The sequence below is a fragment of the Giraffa tippelskirchi genome, chromosome 11 (genome assembly GCF_054371585.1).
Source record: "Giraffa tippelskirchi isolate mGirTip1 chromosome 11, T2T-mGirTip1v1.2.pri, whole genome shotgun sequence".
NCBI lineage: Eukaryota > Metazoa > Chordata > Mammalia > Artiodactyla > Giraffidae > Giraffa > Giraffa tippelskirchi.
Genome location: NC_137285.1, coordinates 104,393,384 through 104,412,262, shown reverse-complemented (window position 1 = coordinate 104,412,262; position 18,879 = coordinate 104,393,384). Strand labels below are relative to the sequence as shown.

Sequence of the window (18,879 nt, the reverse complement as noted above, 5' to 3'; positions counted from 1 at the left end):
AAAATATCTGGGGCCTGGCCCACACTCTACTTGTAGGACTTGCAAACAGAGCCGTCACAGGGTCCCCAGCTTCCCTGAGCGTGTGTTACATGTACTGGTGCATTAACCTGGATGGGTTACAATGTCTGTGGGTGTATACAGTCAACTCTACCTAATTCAGACCCAGGAAGTAGCCAGACTCCCCTTCAGAGCTTGACTTCCTGTTGGAGCTTCCCCTTAGACTCAGGCCTTCACTAGATGTGATCCATTTTGATGATCCTTGCAGTTCTCAATTCCTTGACCTCTCATCACTCCCCTGGCAAGGGTGATCCTGGACTTTTTTCACCAAAAACTGCACCTTCTCTGACTTCAGACTCTGAAGTTCTTCTCTGACAACCGTCTTCCATCCTCCCTTGTGGCCCTACCTTCCAGCTAATCTTTAACTGCAGGGATGAATATAAGCACTCTTATCTGTTCACTGAGAAAATTATTCAGCATTTGCCAGCTGCTAAATACTTTGCTTGTTTAAAGGTTTAAAAATCTTTAAAGTGTGGCCTCCAGGTCAGCAGCATCAGCATCTGGGAGCTTGTTAGAAATGTAAATGATTGGGCCCCACCCCAAACCTACTGAATTGGAAACTCTGGAGTAGGGCCCAGCAATCTGTGGTTTAATGAGCCCTTCAGGTGATTCTAATGCCCAGTCAAGAATTGCTGGTCTAGGAGTTACCTGATGGTACAGTGGCTAGGAATCTGCCTGCCATTGCAGGGGACATGGGTTCGATCCCTGGTCTGCGAAGATTCCATATGCCTTGAAGCAACTAACCCGGTGTGCCACAAGTACTGAGCCCACGTACCAAGAGCTGGTGCTCCACAACAAAAGAAGCCACTGCAGTGAGAAGCCATGCACCACAACTGGGGAGTAGCCCCCGCTCACTGCAACTAGAGAAAGTCTGCACGCATCAAGGAAGATCCAGCACATCCAAAAATAAATAAATAAATAATAATAAACAATAAAAACCTATCTCTGTTAAAAAAAAAAAAAGAATCACTGGTCTAGGTCTTCGGTCCTCTTGGCTTTGCTTTACCCACTGGAACCCAGAAATATTTTCACCACACTCTCATGGCAACCTATCACTTCACTTGACTTACCAAGACCTCTCATTCTGTCACACCCCAACCATCAACCTAGCTATCTCATTTGTCTCCGTCATTTGTTCCAAAACTGCATTAGGTAGTTTACACTGTCTGCTTCAAATTCTAACTTCTCAGCCTTCTGCAGTTTGGCTTTTGAAACTGTTTTCCTAAAGTCCTCCACCATTATTTATTGGGCTGCCATTTGAACTAGATTGTGTGAAATGGAACTCACCATCTTCCTCTTCAGATCATTCCGTTTTCATCCTCCCAGGGAATAATACCACCAAGTTAAAGCCTGGAGTTTTGGAGTGAGTTATCTTTGACACTCTTTTAGTCCCCACATCCACCCTGCACAAGTTGTCTTGCTGGATTTCTGAGATGTTTAAAGTCTGTTCTCTGCCTTTTACACTCACAGAGCACACTTTATTTCAATTCCCTTCCTTTCTTGTTTTGATTCCTTTCTGTTTTGATTCCTTTCTATTTTGATTCCAGTCTTTCTGACTGGTTTCCAAGTGCCTGGTGTACTTCACCTCCATTTATCCTCCAGACTCTGGTCTGAAGGTAGTCTCTAAAATGACTTTCCTGATTAATGTCTAAATTGCCTTCAGGAAGTATCTAAGTTTTGCAGCAAGAATTTTACACTAAGTTTCCTGACCTCCTTTTCAGTCTTATACTGCACACTCCTCTCCCCTTTTCCAGGCAATATTCCTACAGTTCCACAGCTTCTTTGCACTTTAGCATCTCCAGCCCTTGGTTCCCCAGCCTAGAATTTACTTCTTTCCAGCTCTGCCTGACAAATTCTATTATATATAATAGAAATATGAAACTGCTGTGAAATATGAACTAGAATGGAATTTCCATAAGGCTGGTGATTTTGTCTGGAACATAGTAATGTCTCAATCTATTCATAAACTCTTGGATCAATTCATGATTGAATGAATGAAATGTCACCCCTTTTGTGAAGCCTACCAGAGTGGATCCTGCAGGATTAATTTTTCAATTCCAAGATCCTTTGCTCATCTTGTCATTTGGTTCAATAGTTAGTTGAAAATCTAACAGTTGAAAGATCAAGTGTAGGGACTGTGTCTTGGTCATGCCTGACTTGGTAGAACTAGCAGAAAGGGGTCTTCAATGCATGTTTGTCAAATTAATTTAAAATCATCAAAACTCCAGGAACCCTTGAGTTGACATGCCCATGGGGTGGTAATCTGTGCTGGGAAGAGCCTCAGAAACATTCAGCTAACAGCCTCCTAATTATGTTGCAGAAAGAGGGACCTATTCCAGGGCTTGAGAGTGGGCTCTTTTCTAACACTCAGAAATGAATTGTCCAAGGAAATACACGTGCTGACTAAGCAAGAGACTTTATTGGGAAGGGGCAGCTGGGCAGAGGGCAGGAGGGAAGGGAACCCAGAACTACTGCCACCTGGCTCACAGTCCCAGGTTTTATGGTGCTAGTGCTAAATTGCTTCAGTCGTGTCCAACTCTTTGCTATCCTATGGACTGTAGCCTGCCAGGTTCCTCTGTCCGTGGGATTCTCTAGGCAAGAATACTGGAGTGGGTTGCTATGCCCTCCTCCAGAAGATCTTCCTGATCCAGGGATTGAACCCACATCTCTTAAGTCTACTGCATTGGCAGGTGGGTTTTTTACCACTAGCACTTATGGTCATAGAATTAATTTCCAGGTTGTCTCATCTTGCTTGGCCCATATTTGATCTCAGGGTCCTTTCTAGTGGCCCACTCATCTCTCAGCCAACATGGATTCCAGTGTGAAGGACTGTGGGAGGTTGGTAGGACAGTATTATGGCATCTCCTCTCTCCTTTTGGCCCCTCCCAAACTCTCCCAGTTTTTGGTGGCAGCACCATGTTCCTTACTGGGACCTCCTGTTGTGAGATAACTTAAGCAAGTGGTCATCATTGTGCCTGGCCAAGGTGGGCAGTTTCAGTCAATGGTTCCCTAACAATTAATAGTATCAAACTACAAAACAGACTAGTGGATAAGTTTATTTTAAAATTCTAAAAAGTAATTTCTTATTTTTTAAAGAATAAAACTGTACCGAGGGTATAAATAAAAAAGATTGGCCTCCATCTCTTTGCTACCTGCCAGTCCCCAAAGATGACTATTACTGTTTGATATCAAGGCACTTTCTGCTTCAACAATATATGTGTATCTATATAAACATAGTTTCTGTCACATTTGGAATCATATCGAGCATCCTGTTCTGCTGTTTGTTTTTTTCACCCTAAAAATGCATTGTGGATATCTTTCTACATCAGTACATTGAGTGTGACTTAAATACTGTCTGTATATCCCTCTGTCAAATGTGTTTACATCTTCAGCTCAGGCTTATCTTCTGAACTCCAGACTTAAAACAATTATCATCTTGACATAACCACTGTGATGTCTCAGATTCTAAACAGAAAACTGCTCATACCTGCTACTCATTCACCCAATCATTCAAACAAAAAACCTCTCTTTTCTTCTTCTGCATCTAATCAATCCTGTTGACTTGTTGATTCTGTCTCCACCCTACAGCATCAAATTGGGCTGCTTCTCCCCTTTCTATTGCCATCTGGATTCTGCAGTCATCTCCCTACAGGCTTCCTGCTTCCACTTTTGCCCCTACAAGCAACCTTCAGTGAATAGCTAAGCATCATTTAAAAAATTAAAGGGAGTTATGTCAGTTACTTCAATTAATTTCCACTATACTTGGAAAAAACCCAAAACCTCTACATTTCATATCATAGCTAAGAAGGGTCTGGTCTCTGCCTCCCTTCCCAACCTCACCTTGGTTACTACATTCCGTAGCCCATCCCCATTCTCTCAATAGGCCAAGATGAGGAGGTTCCTACCTCCTGAGCTTTGTCTATTCTGTTCCCTCTACTAGAACACTTTTCCTTACCATGCTTCAGCCTGGCTACTCATTAAACAGGTCTCAGTTAAAATACCTTTCTTAGAAAGGCCTTCTCTGACCTCCTCTCCAATTAGAGTTGAGTATCCATATTGTCTCTCTCACAATAACCTAAGTCTACCTTATTAAGATTTATAATCATTGTACATTATTAGGGTGTCTGTTTAATATCTTTTGAGACTGTGAGGGAGGTTGCTATCTGTAAGGGAGGAGTCGTTTTGGGTTTCACTCTATCCCTAGCAGCTGGCACAGGGCCTGGCATAATGAAAGCTCAAAATGAATAAGTTGTTGAATGAACATAAAAGAGGAGGTAGGTGTAGGAGTATAATAGTCTATTAGAGAACAAATGGGCAAAGGCAGATTTTTTTCTCTGAGTTCCTTTTCCCACAAAGGCTATATTATTGTGTTCTTTCCTTCTGATCTGTTGCCTTTTGGGATCCACTTGTGGCTTAAACCAAACATCAACAAGAATGTGGACAGGGATAAAGATGTGTACATAGTACAGGTGAGGCAAGCAAAGGCCAAATCAGCTGAAACCAGAGCTTAGGATTCAGGACCCTCTTCTTCCTGGGACCTGTATAGAAAAGGGCAGTCAGTAAGGGGACTCTGGCTGCGGCGTGTTGGGTGGGCCCAGAGCCAATGACACTAATGACCTGGCCCTCCACCCCTCCTCTGATGGATGCCACATTAAAAGAAACAGCATCCAGACAGTTCAGAGAAAATCACTCCAGGTGGGCCAGGGAAAGGCAGCTCTCTTTTTTTTCAAAGAATATACTTGGTGGCTTCCCTGATAGCTCAGTGATAAAGAATCCACCCGCCAATACAGGAGACACAGGTTCAATCCCTGGTCTGGGAAGATCCCCTATGCTGTGGAGCAACTAAACCTGTGCTCTAGAGCCGGGGAGAGGCAACTACTGAGCCCAGGCATTGTAACTACTGAGGCCTGAGCCGGACAGCCCATGCTCTGCAACAAGAGAAGCCACCACAATGAGAAGCCCCTGCTCTCTGTAACTAGAGAAAAGCCCGCACACTAATGAAGACCCAGCACAGCCAAAAACATTAAAAAAAAAAAAGGTGGGGGGGGTATACTTGTTTTGTTTTTCCCCAGTGGCTGGAGACTTTATTTTGACCATGCATGCAGCATGCAGGATCTTAATCCCTCAACAAAGGATTGAACGGGTGCCCCCTGCATTGAGAGTACAGAGTCTTAACCACTAGTCCACCAGGGAAGTCTCAGAAAGGCAGTTCTTGACTTGCTCCAGCCGGGAATCTGCATGAGTCTGTCATCTCTTTCTTGGCACCAGTCACTTTCTCTTCCCTGATCGACCCCACCTCCCCAGCCTCCTCTACTGCTTGCCCAAAGCATCCTGACTCCTCACCCAGCAGGGCAGGGCTGCCTCTAAGCACTTCCGGAGAAGAACTAGCTGTTGTTTTCCAGACCTGGAAAAAAAAAAACCTTGTGCTCATGTCTTCTGTGAGAAGTCTTCCCCAGTTCCTCTCAAGCTAACTGCTCTCTTCTCTGTGCTTCCAGAGAACATGGACTCTGTTAAGAGAAGTTACTAGTGACAAGTCATAGCAAACAGCATTCTTACTACCTAACAGGCCCCACGCTAGGCTCTGGAGTTTGGACATGAAAGAGACTTATTCCGTTGTATTTTCCTCAGTGGTTGCCAAGGCTACTGAGGGCGAGTGCCTCTGGGACAGGGACTGTATCTTACACATTCCTTGGTTTGGTGGTTTTCTATTTCATCAGACTTAACACCCTAGAATGGAGCAAATACTCTAAGACCATCTTTATTGCTGCACATAGGGTTTCTCTTTCTCTAGTTGCAGTGAGCAGGGCTCCTCATCGTTGAGGTGCTCAGGCTTCTTACTTCCTTGGCTTCTCTTGTTCAGCACAGGCTCTAGGGCAAGTGGGCTTCAGTTGTTGTGGTACATGGGCTTAGCTGCCCCGTGGCACGTGAGATCTTCCTGGACTAGGAGTCAAACCCGTGTCCCCTGCATTGGCAGGTCGTTTCTTAACCACAGGACCACCAGGGAAGTCCCATACAACCATCTTTACCACCCTGAAGTGAACCTTGCTGACAAAATAACCTGCCTATACATATCATTAAAAAACAAACTGGATGACTTCCCTGGTGGTCCCGAGGTTAAGAATCTGCCTGCCAAGCAGGGGACTTGGGTTAAGAATCTGCCTGCCTCCCTGGTCCTGGAAGATCCCACATGACAAAGAACAACTAAGCCTATGTATCTTAACTATTGAGCTCTGAAGTCCGGTAGCCACAGCTACTGAAACTTGCATGCCCTAGAGCCCAGGCTCTGCAACAAAAGAAGCCACCACAATGAGAAGCCCACACACCACAACGAAGAGCAGCCCCCGCTTGCCACAACTAGAGAAAACCCACGCACAGCAACGAAGACCCAGTACAGCCAAAAATAAATCATAATAAAATTTTAAACAAATAAACAAACTGTAATGCTCTGTAATATAATAGAAAAATAAAGGGAGAGAAATTTATAATAAGAGTATATTCTAACGTATAAACTATATTTGAAAACATGAAACAGTAGAACAGTTGCACATTCTTACAGTAAATAGCTGAAATTTAAGACATGTCATCTAGATGATTATTGGAAATCCTTTTTCTTTATACTGGCTACCTTGACACCACCACATATTTGTTTATACATGTAGAATCCTTGTGGTCACAACAGATACAAACACAGGCCAATACAGGGATGTGCTACTGGTGACTTAAATATCAGAGCAGCTTTGCTGTCAGTGATTTTCCAAAATGGCAAACAACTTTTGGTAAACTTCCAAACAAAAAAAAGGACAGTCTTCCTTCATTTTACATAAGAATTGCATTCCTGGAAAAGTCAGTGTATAATAAAACAATACAACAAATGGTTTCTGCTTAGATGTGAAACTGGGTTAGGTTCTTGGCTCAGCTCATTATCAATGACCTCAGGTATAAGAGTCAGCTCTTCAAGGTGAGACACTGTCTCCCACACTGATATTGGACACTCCTGGGCCTGCCAATCCCCCAAATCACTGCACAACCACAGTGCCCTCCAGGGTCAGTGAGAGCCCCTGGCCTAGCACTACTTTTGGTGCACATTCCAGAATGAAGGCAAAGCTGCAATGGGTAGAGAAGAGACGGTTCTGGTGATAGACTGGTGACCAGGCCGAGACTTCATTTCTGTTACCAAAAATGTGCAAACCACGCATGAACTGGGGCCTTCCTTCCAAGGTAGAGATTTTGGTCAGGTGGGATACTGCTTGTACTTTTCAAGAATAGCACTTTTCAGAGACCAGGGAAGAAGCAGTCTGATTTTATAGTGATACAGATTACAAGGGATTAAGAGCTGAATAAATGGACAAAAAATGAAGGCAACTCCTTAAATATAATGACCATCACACTCAATGACCTGAGGAGAATAACAGTGCATGTGTGTTCAGTCGCTTCAGTTGTGTCAGACTCTTTGCGATCCCATGGACTGTATAGCCCGCCAGGCTCCTCTGTCCATGGGATTCTCCAGGCAAGAATACTGGAGTGGGTTGCCATGCCCTCCTACAGGGGATCTTCCCGACCCAGAGATCAAATCCGCGTCTCTTACGTCTCCTGCATTGGAAAGCCGGTACTTTACCACTAGCACCACCTGGGAGAATAACAGTACCTACTCCTTTAAGCTTTTCAGTTCAGTTCAGCTCAGTTCACTCGCTCAGTCGTGTCTGACTCTTTGCAACCCCATGAATCGCAGCACGCCAGGCCTCCCTGTCCATCACCAACTCCCAGAGTTTACCCAAACCCATGTCCATCGAGTCAGTGATGCCATCCAACCATCTCATCCTGTTGTCCCCTTCTCCTCCTGCCCCCAATTCTTCCCAGCATTAGGGTCTTTTCCAATGAGTCAACTCTTCTCATGAGGTGGCCAAAGTATTGGAGTTTCAGCTTCAACATCAGTCCTTCCAATGAACACCCAGGACTGATCTTCTTTAGGATGGACTTGTTGGATCTCCTTGCAGTCCAAGGGACTCTCAAGAGTCTTCTCCAACACAACAGTTCAAAAGTATCAATTCTTCGGCGCTCAGCTTTCTTCACCGTCCAACTCTCACATACATACATGACCACTGGAAAAAAAATAGCCTTGACTAGATGGACCTTTGCTGGCAAAGTAATGTCTCTGCTTTTAAATATGCTATCTAGGTTGGTCATAACCTTCCTTCCAAGGAGTAATCCAGGTTTAATTGTATGGATTAACCCTGTAAACACACATAAAATGATGTCTGGTCCAATTGTAAGCACTCAGTGTTAATGTTAATATGCCAGACATGGGAGTATACACTTTCCATTGTCCTATTTAGTTCCCATATTAAAATCTGTGTGTACTTCTATCACCCCCAATTTGCATGCAAAAGAAATGGAAGTTTAGAAGTGTTAAGAAAACTTGTGCTAAAAAAGATACAGTGAGAGAGGACAGGTGATTTGCTGAGAGGGAGCTGGGAGTCAGAGATGGAGAACAAGACTGTTGCTGGCAACAGCAAGGTCCCAGTTCCCACTGAGAGTTGCCAAGTGCTAAAAGTAGATATAGGCTATCACTAGCCCACCAGCCTCCTGGAGCAGAGAGGGTATCCTAACTAGACATCACAATGAGCAATAAAATAGCTACCCTTTATTTAGAACTGGGTTCCAGTTTCAGTAGGAAGCACTCTACTCCATCCCCCTCGATCTCCACACTGGTACAGTGCTAAGAAAGCCATCATTAACTCATTTTCCTCATCAAGACACTCAGAAAGTGGCTGCCTGAAGTACGTTCTTCTGCAATAAGGATGCAGGAGAAGCAAGTGGCTACATCAGAGCTGAGAGTCAGGAAGGAGAGCAGGGAGGAAAGGAGGAGTGAGACTATCTCAACCCTGACCAACCACAGAGACCAAGGAGCTGCCCAGACAAGGGGCGCACTTCCTGAGACTCAAGCACCACCCACTGCCACCTCTGGGCAGAAGTGATACCTAGTCCCCTGGGACTGTGTCTGAGGCTGCAGCCATACTTCTGTGCAGGCCAGCTTCGGGGTAAGGGGGAGCAGCAGGACAGGTATTTCAGCCCCGTGGGAAACCCAGAATCATCTTTGAGCACTGCGAGGAACATCTGTGGCATTCTGACACAGCTCTGAATCTTGTTCCCTTATCCGTCCCCCTGGCTTCTCTATCGCTCAGGTCTGAGGCTGGCAGCTGGCTTTACCCTGGACACAGTCTCCTGCAATACAGAAAGCCACCTCAGCCCAGCTGAGATCTATAGCCTCTGAGGACCCTGAATCCCCACATGCTCTGGCTTCTACTGAACCCAGAGGTATGAAAGGGCCATGCCCTCAGCTCCAAGTTCCTCTCCCCTCCCATAATGCTTCAGTTCAGTCGCTCAGTCATGTCTGACTCTTTGTGACCCCATGAATTGCAGCACGCCAGGCCTCCCTGTCCATCACCAACTCCCGGAGTTTACTCAAACTGATGTCCATTGAGTCGGTGATGCCATCTAACCATCTCATCCTCTGTCGTCCCCTTCTCCTCCTGCCTTCAATCTTTCCCAACATCAGGGTCTTTTCAAATAAGTCAGCTCTTCACATCAGGTGGCCAAAATATGGGAGTTTCAGCTTCAACATCAGTCCTTCCAATGAAAACCCAGGACTGATTTCCTTTAGGATGGACTGGTTGGATCTCCCTGCAGTCCAAGAGACTCTCAAGAGTCTTCTCCAACACCACAGTTCAAAAGCATCAAACTCTAACCCTAATGCTTAAGTGGGAGAAATGAGGCTTGAGCCCAGCTACACCTTTTCTCAAGAAATTATTTTCCTTTGGGACTTCCCTGGTGGTCAAGAATCCATCAGCCAATGCACGGGACACCGATTCAATCCCTGGTCTAGGAAGATCCCACACACCACAGGACAACTAAGCCCCATGTGCCATAAAGACTGAGGCTGTGCTCTAGAGCCTGGGAGCCACAACTACTGAAGCCCACCCACCATAGAGCCCATGCTCTGCAACAAGAGAAGCCACCACGATGAGAAGCCCAAGCACCGCAAACAACGAGTGATAGTGAAAGTTGCTCAGTTATGTCCGACTCTGTGAGAGGTCTCTGTCCATAGAATGCTCCAGGCCAGAATACTAGAGTGGGTAGCTGTTCCCTTCTCCAGGGGATCTTCCCGACCCCGGAATCAAACTGGGGTCTCCTGTATTGCAGGCAGATTCTTTACCAGCCTAGCTACCAGCCCTTCCTTACTTGCCGCCAACTAGAGAAAGCCCAAGCACAGCAATGAAGACACAATGCAGCCAAAAATAAACTGTTTTCAAAAAGAAATTCTTCCCTCTCACTTTTCTCATTGCTCCCTCATGGCCTCCCAGAAGGTCTTCCCTTCAACTATTCCATAAACGATGTTTCCCTAGGTCTCTCCTCACTTTCCCCAGCTGATTACATCCACTCCTGTGAGTGGGTGGTGATTTGGGGGCCTTTTGCAGGGCTGGCTGCTTGATGCTAGCCATCTCCCAAGAAAAAAAGAGATCCGAAGAAGGTTGAGTATTTTCTTCCTTTGAGGAAAGAAGAGTATGGGCTCCCTTTGCTGCACACACCAGGCAACCGGCCCATTGCCTCTGGAGCATCCAACAGCTCTGAGGGCAACCCATGTCCAACCTCAGAGCTGACCTGCACTTCCCCTGCTACCTCATTCTCAGACCACACACACACACCAGGCTGCTGCAGATTACTTTAATAAGGCATGTGCTGATGGTTGGTTCTTGGAACTAAAGGTCAAAGAGGGAGGACATCACATCTGAAAGGAAAGAAGAAAGTCATAGGGATCTGTCTGCCCCCTGCAGCTACTGTTCCCTAAGCCTAGAATGCTCTCTTACGGCATGATGTAAGTACTTCTCTCTCAAGCTCAAATGCCACCTGGTCTTCAGGAGAGGAAAGAGCCCCCTTTTGCAGAGAATCTCCCATACCATGTTTCTCACATCGTGTGGTCACCACTTCCCCAGGTCACCACTTCCCTCACTGCGGGGCAGTGAACAGCGCCAGCTGTTTCTCCCTCAGCTCCCGATACCTCACGTTCCATGCTTGTGTATGTGAGGACCCCTCAGGCAGGCATCACCCCAGCATCTCAGAACACCTCTGGCCTCTCCCCTTCCTCCAGAAGCTGCCCCCCCTCCACCTTGGTGTGACCCTGGCTCCTTCCATGCACACCCAGCCTCCGGACCTCTTCAGGTCCCCTCCCTGGGCTTCGCGTGTGACAAGGCCTCACACCTGGCTGGCTCATGCACTGTCGGATCCTTTCCAGCCGGGGGGAGGCCAAGGCATGGGCCTCTTCTGCAAAGCGGCGGTGTCCCTCGTCAGTCAACTTCCAGAGGCAGGATCGGGGCCGTGGGCTGGCCCCACCCTGCATGCTGACCGGCACCTTCTCGAAGCTGTCTCGGAAACAGAGATTGTGACGCACTGTATTCTTCCAGCCTTCAGGAGCCGTCCGGAAAAAGGGGAAATGTTGTCTGCGGACATGGAGGAATGGTAAGGAGAGGGGTGGTCTTTCTGGGAGATGCCTCTCCTGGAGAACATTCTCACCCGGGGGCCAGGAGCCCTCAGCCCTCCTCTCAAGGTAGTGAAGCAGAAGCTGGCCCACGAGGCACTGTGCTGACTAGGCTTGTGGCTGTGCAGCTGGTACAAAGCCTCACCCACTGAACTCAGTCTACTGCCCCCACTTCCAGGCTCGCTTCCTCCCTCCCTCTCTCCCTCCCTCTGAGGGCTCAGGACTGACAACTGGATCAGAGCTGAAATCAGGCCAACCACCTCCTGTCAGAGGAATCCTGGTCAAGGACACCTCTTGAGGATTAATATTCTGTAACTCTGACTCTTCTAACAGAGGGAAAAGGTCTGAAAAACTCCTCATACTCATGGGTACCTGACTGTCAGAAAGCAATGTAAATACCTTCTCAGCTCGGCTTCCCCTGGTCCCTGGGGGACAGGCCGCGCCAGATTAGTTTACTCCAAAGGGAAAACCTGAGAAACTGCTGGGGGATCTTGAGAGGGAGAATGAGAGAATTTATGACCCAGGTGAAAATATGTTTTGAAGAACTAAGATAGGGACTTCCCTGGTGGTTCAGTGGTTAAGATTTCGCCTTTCAATGCAAGCGGTGAAGGTTTGATCCCTGGTCAGAGAGCTAATACCACACATTCCTCAAGGTCAAAAAACCAAAACATAAATCAGAAACAATAGTGTAACAAAAGCTTAAAAAAAATAAAGAACTAAGCTATAAAAAGGTTGGAGTCTCTTAGATGTGAGGGGTGGTGGTGGCTATCCTGTCTATGTGAGGTGAGGACACACATTCCGGGACAACCCGGAACCAGAGGCTGGGGACAGAGAGGGGTCCTCTGGGATACATATGGGGGAGCTGAGGCAGCAGCCCAGGGCCCCGGGCCAACTGGAAGGTATTAGAGCAGGGCCCTGCCCCCTCCCTTCGCCCTCCTCACAGGGCCCCTGGCACATACCGAGTGAAACTGTAGATCTGTTGCACGTTGAGGCCACAGGGGGCACTGTTTCTTAATGCCAGTGCAATAAGGTGGAAGTAATTGAGAGGGGGCCGGGACCAGAGCCTCCCCTCCTGGCTGTTGGCTTGCCGAAGCCTCCGACTCTGGAGGGGGGCCGGTTTGTGAGAGGACGGGAGAGCCACCGAGGAGCGGTCATCCTGGTCCTCGGCCTCCTCCTCTTCTGTGAGCTGGAGGAGCAGAGTAGGAACTGGTCCTGACTCCACGGTCTCAACTCCAGGGGTGCGGTGGCAGGAAGGGGTGGTGGTCCAGGCCACCATCTGGGCTTCTCCCCAACCCAGGAGAGGGGCGGGCACAGCTAATTTCTGAACCCATTAACCCTTTGTCAGTCCTAAGAAAACAGAGCCCTCTGCTGCGTCATCCCTGCGCCCACCCCCTGCCTAGGGCCCACCCCAGAAATCCCTACCTCCCAGTTGCTGGGGGAGGTGGCAAACCACTTCCAAGAGGGACATTGGTCTCCAGGAGGTGACAGTGACTCCACCTCTGTGGCCTCCGGGCATTTGGCAAAGTCTTCTTTTGGGACTGGCTGAGGGGAGGGAACTGTGGTTGTCAGATTCTTCCCCTTACTGGGTTCTGAGACCTCCAGCTTTCCAGGGGGGAACACGATGTTGGGGTCTACCCACACCCACAGGTTGGGCTCAAAATCTGGACCTGCAGTAGAGAAAAAAGGAGACTGTAGCCCATAGCTCAAGGACTTTGGGTGTCCCACCCAGGCCACAGGGCCATGTCACTTCCCTCCACTCACCATCTTTATCAGGGCTGGGTTTTTTTTCCAGAGGTAGCATTGGTGGCTCAACTATTCGGAGTTTATATCTGGCAACTGGAAAAAAGAAACAGTCAAAACATCCTAGGATTTCCATTGTGGCCCCAGGGTCCTGGGCCTTGAAGCCTCCCCAGGAGGTGGCTGTGGGCCCTGCCTGGGAAGTGGGGTCTTATTCTATTGGTTTCCCCTTACCTCTCTGACCTTCTCATTATCCTCTGCATTCTTCCCTTCTCACTCCACATTACGTCCTTGAACCATCTCATTAATGCCTGTTACTTCAGTCAGTCACCATCTCTAAACTCAAAGCTTCCATATCTTTATTTCTAGCCTAGATGTCTCTGCTAGCCCTTAAGTACAACTGTCTATGGGATAACCCACAAGCACTTGAACCAGGCAGGCTACAGTCAACAGGTCGAAAGAGAGTCAGATACAACTTAGTGACTAAACAACAATACACATATATATGTATTCTTTTTCAGATTCTTATAGTTCCTTGTGCTATACAGTAGGTCCTTGTTGGTTATCTATTTTATATATAGTTACATATAATATATAGATACATATTATCTGTTAATCCCAAACTCCTAATTTATCCCTCCCCTCACTTCCCTTTTGGTAACCATAAGCTTGTTTTCTGTGTCTGTGAGTGGAAATCATTCTTGTCTCCTTTCCCACAGAGCCACACCCAATTAATCACCAAGTTCTACCATCTCAGTCCAAGCCTGTAACCTAAAAGTTCTGTTTACCTTCTTTTCTTTAACTTATCATATTGCAGTTCTGAGCCAACCCACCCCTGATCTGATCTCTCCTTTGACCTGTCCTTCGAAACACTTTCTTCACTGAGTTTCCAGGAAAAGACAATCTCAGTTTTGACTCTCAATGGTCATTTCCTCAGTTTTTGTTGGTTATCTCTCTTCTCTCCAATCTCTTTAGAATGGAATGCCCCCTAGGGCTCACTCTATTTTCTCCCCTTAAATGCCACATGTGTAACAAAGACTTTTAAAATTCCTATCTCTCCAAAATTCCTATCTCTCTCCACAATCAAGACTTATATATCTACCAGCTTACTCAACATTTCTACTTGGATATCTAAGAAATATCTCAAACTTGGCATGTAAAGAACAGAATTCTGATTTTCCTCCTCAAATCTTCCACATCTCGGTACAAGACAACTCCATCCTTGCACCTGGTCAGCCAAAAGCTCTGGAGGAGTCATCCTCTAATCTTTTTTTTAACATAATACATCCAATCCATCAAGAGAATCCAGCTGGTTCCTTCTCACCACATCCTCCACCACCACCCTGGTGGTCCAGTCCACCATCAGCTCTTGTCTAGATTACTACTGTAGCCTCCTAAATAGTTTCCTGGTTCCCAGTCTCTCTACACTTACAGTGTACCTTCAACCCAGCAGCCACAATGATCTTTTCAGACTATAGATCATTCAGGATGAGCTATGTAATTTGCAAGGCCCAATGCAAAAGGAAAATGTGGGGTTCCTTTTTCAAAAATTATTAAAAATCTTGACAGTGATAGCAGGACATTAAACCCAGCACATTAAACCTATGTAATGGCACAGGTCACTCCACTGTTTCAAACCTTTCAACTGTGCTAAATCTTACTCAGAGTCAACCCTAATGCCCTCAGAGGGGAAGAGGGCTCTTCCTGACCTCTGCTCCACGCTCCACACCCTCTGAACTCTTCTCTTTATTTACTTTGATCCAGCCTCACTAGCCTCTTTACGAGTTCCTCAAACACTCCAGACATATTCCTTTCTGAGGGCTTTTTACACAGGCTATTTCTTCTGCTTGAGAAACTTTTCCTCTAAGTATGGTCCAGCTCATCATCTCACCTTCTTCAGCTAGGCTCAAGTATGTTCCTGGGACTTCCCTGATGGTCCATTGGCTAATACTCGGTGCTCCCCATGCAAGGGACCCCAGTTCAATCCCTGCTCAGGGAACTGTATCCCACATGCCTCAACTTTATATTTATATACACAAATATACACACACACACATATATGTGTGTATATATATATTAATATGAACTGCCTGTGTGGCCCCAGTAGAATATCATCTCCATGAAGACTTGTCTGTTTTGCTCATGGTGTATCAAGAGTGTCCAGAATAGTGCCTGGGAAAATTGGGGGTGCTCAATTAATATTTCTCTTTTTTTTGGCCGTGCCTTGTGGCATGCAGGATCTTAATAACCAGGGATTGAACCTGGGCCCCCTGAATTGTGGAATCTTAACCACTGGACCACCAGAGAAGTCACTTGATAAGTAAGTATTTCTTGAATCAAGACACAGGAATGTTCATCAGCATTACTCATGGTGACAAGGAGTTCCAATGGAATTTTGTCTCCGTCAGTAAGGAAAATTAAAATACAAAAAGATAATATATGTGGATGATAGAATATCACACAGCTATTAGAAATGATGAATCAGATCTTCACTTAGCAGCCCAAATAACTCTCAAAAACAATGTGAATGGGGGGGAAGCAAAGAGTATAATGTACAGTAAGGTTATCTGTAAAAGCAAAATAATGCTAAACAGTTTCCAAAGATATATTTATCTATAAAGACATTAAATGGATTGGGAGTGTGGGAGGTGAGGAAAGAGGGTGGGGACTGAAGGAAGAAAATGGCTTAATGCAACTACTTTGCCCAAACAAATGGCAATCATATATCAAGAATGTAGTAAGCAATTACCTCAACTCTCAACATCTGAGAACCAAACTAAAAAAAGTTTAAAAGACAGCGGTCAACTATCCATTCAGCAAATACTGAGCGGCTCTAGGCGTCAGACAATGTATTAAGAGGGGAATATAGCCACAGACAAAATTCATTAAAAAAAAAAATTTTTTTTAAGAGAAAGATGAGCGAAATCTGGGGTGTGCCCAAACGGCGTAGGCGCCTCGGAGAAAAGGCTGAAAAGAGACCTAGAAAGTTTTGCGACAGCGCCCGTGAACGAAGGTGGAAAAGCAGTGTTCAGGCAGGCCCCTGCCTTCCGGGGGTTTCCAGTCGGGGTTGGGGCCCCCTTGCCTCTTGGAAAACGTGGGGGCGGGGTAGGGGCGCAGCAAAGCGGGCATGGAGTCCAGAATCGCAACATCGTAACGGGGCTCGTGAGGGCGGGAGGGGAGGAAGTCAAAGACCCGGGGTCTCCGGCCTGGCGCGCCCACGAGCGCCCCCCTCAGCCGTCGCGGCCCGCCCATCCGCCATGACTCCGGTCCAGGACACTCACGGTTCTGTTCGGCTAAGGGCAGGTGCGACGTGGTGAAGGCCAGAAAGGACTCGTTCCCCATGTCCCAGTGCAGCAACCCCGGGACCTGGCCATGGAGGCTGGCCCAGAAGTCGACGTGCTGCCGTTTCAGGTCCACGGTCAGGAAGAGGAGGGCCAGCCGGCACAGGGTGGGAGAGTCGGGAGAGACTGAGGCTGACGCCTGGGAGGCACGTTCTTAAATCCCCTGGCGCTGATTGACTTAGCGCGGAGCCCACTCAGGTGTGCCTCATTTGACACCCTCGACCTCTCGGCCTACACTGAACGCCCTCCACCCCACGCCCGCCCCGTCTTTTCCACAACCTCTCAGGCTTTCACTTTGGGGTTTGGGGACCTTGGGGATTCAGAAGGGAGGGATCCCAGGCTCTCTTTCCACTCTACATTTGCCTCAAGCTCTTTTTTTATTTGGTAAATCAGTCTACCGTTTAAGAATGGTCCTGTGATGGTATTAGTAGCTACTTTCTAGAAGTTTGGAGGATTTCATGGTTTATCCAAGATCGCATCTGTAAGTGTTAAGTGGAGATGGGATTAACTGGTGGTTTTTATTATTTTATGTCATTTTTTTGGAATGGTGATTCTTAAATTTTGTTGTTTTCATACTTTCAAATTTACAGAAAAGTCCGAAGAATGCTATAAAAAAAATCCAGTATATCTAAGTCCTGTAACCAATTATCCCAATTATTAACGTTTTATCACATTTTTTTCTCTCTGTGTAAGACATACATTATCTTTTTCTGAACTGCTGCTGCTGCTAAGTTGCTTCAGTTGTGTCCGACTCTGTGCAACCCCATGGACGGCAGCCCACCAGGCTCTGCCGTCCCTGGGATTCTCCAGGCAAGAACATTGGAGTGGGTTGCCATTGCCTTCTCCAATGCGTGAAAGTGAAGTTGCTCAGTTGTGTCTGACTCTTCTTTGAGACCCCATGGACTACAGCCTACCAGGCTCCTCCATCCCTGGGATTTTCCAGGCAAGAGTACTGGAGTGGGTTGCCATTGCCTTCTCCGCTTTCTGAACTACTCGAGAGTAATTTGCTGACATCATGTCCCTTTACCCATAAATACTTCAGTGTGTATTTCCTGAAATCCAGGATATTGGTTTACATAACTAGAAAATCAGAAATGAGAAAATTAAAAAATTTAACAAGGATTCAATGAAAGTGAAAGTGGCTCAATCATGTCCGATTCTCTTTTTGTTTGTTTTGTTTTGATAGGTAAGAAGTAGATTTATTCAGATTCAAAGAGAAGCACACTCCAAAAACAGAGTGTGGCTGTGTCTGACTCTCTGTGACCCAGGCCAGCATACTGTAGTGGGTAGCCATTCCCTTGTCCAGGGGATCTTCCCAACCCAGGGATCAAACCCAGGTCTCCCGCATTGCAGGTGGATTCTTTACCAGTTGAGCCACCAGGGAACCCCAAGAATACTGGAGTAGGTAGCATTCCCTTCTCCAGGGGATCTCCCCAACCCAAGGATCAAACCCAGGTCTCCTGCATTGCAGGCAGATTCTTTACCAGCTGAGCTACCAGGGAAGCTCTTATGGATTCAATACTGTATTTAAAATACAGATCCTATTCAAATTACACCAATTGCTCCAATAATGTGTTTTATGTGACTTTGTTTTATTATCTATAATCCAATTCAGGATCATGCAAGGCATTTAATTTTTATGTCTCTTTAGCCTCTAATCTGAAGCAATTTCTCAGACTTAAATCTTTCATTACATTGGCATTTTGAAGAATACAGGCCATTTATTCTGTAGAATGTCTTTTAGTTTAGGTTCCAGTATCCTCATAACTAGATTATGTAATTTTGGCAAGAATGTCAGAGAAGAGATGCTGTTTCCTTATTAGTACATCACATTAAGAGACCTGTGATGTCAGTTTGTCTCATTATTAGTGGTATCCATTATGTTTTTCAACTGTGAAGGTACCTTTTTTTTTCTCTTTTGTAATTAGTAAGCAATTCGTGGGGAAATATATTAAAGTGATCTAAAATCTTGTTTCTCATCAAGTTTGGACCCACTAATTCTAGTGTCCATTTATGATTCTTACCTAAATCAATCATTACTATGATAGGTGTAAAATGATGATTTTATTTTATTTTTTTTGACTGCACCTCCGATCTTATGGGAACTTAGTTCCCTGACCATGACAGTGAAAGCACTGAGTCATAACTGCTGGACTGCCAGGGAGTTCTGTGATTTTTCTAAATCTATCATTGTATCTCCATTTATTTAGT

The 18,879-nt window shown here is 46.2% G+C and overlaps 1 protein-coding gene across 2 annotated transcripts; it reads right to left on the bottom strand.

Annotated features, from left to right (window-relative positions):
* Positions 1-10,765: 10,765 nt before the first annotated feature.
* FOXR1 (forkhead box R1) lies at positions 10,766-16,944 on the bottom strand. Of its 2 annotated transcripts, none has more exons than XM_081541181.1 (6): positions 16,609-16,944; positions 13,352-13,426; positions 13,013-13,257; positions 12,550-12,776; positions 11,314-11,552; positions 10,766-10,843 (listed from the first exon to the last, which is right to left on the bottom strand). In XM_081541181.1, exons 1-6 carry the CDS (start codon positions 16,667-16,669, stop codon positions 10,815-10,817), a joined length of 876 nt encoding a protein of 291 aa, XP_081397307.1. In that variant the 5' UTR covers positions 16,670-16,944; the 3' UTR covers positions 10,766-10,814. The 2 variants fall into 2 exon arrangements, with proteins under 2 accessions (XP_081397307.1, XP_081397308.1); XM_081541182.1 differs by having other exon boundaries at positions 13,088-13,257; positions 16,609-16,931.
* Positions 16,945-18,879: the final 1,935 nt, after the last annotated feature.

What these genes read in the sequence shown, in the direction of transcription:
- FOXR1 (XM_081541181.1), bottom strand. Translation starts at nt 16,669, where the DNA reads ATGGGGAACGAGTCCTTTCTGGCCTTCACCACGTCGCACCTGCCCTTA. An exon ending in CCTCCCCCAGCAACTGGGAG is followed by an intron (nt 12,777 to 13,012) that starts GTAGGGATTTCT and finishes CTGCTCCTCCAG; the next exon opens with CTCACAGAAGAGGAGGAGGC. An exon ending in CAGATCTACAGTTTCACTCG is followed by an intron (nt 11,553 to 12,549) that starts GTATGTGCCAGG and finishes CCATGTCCGCAG; the next exon opens with ACAACATTTCCCCTTTTTCC.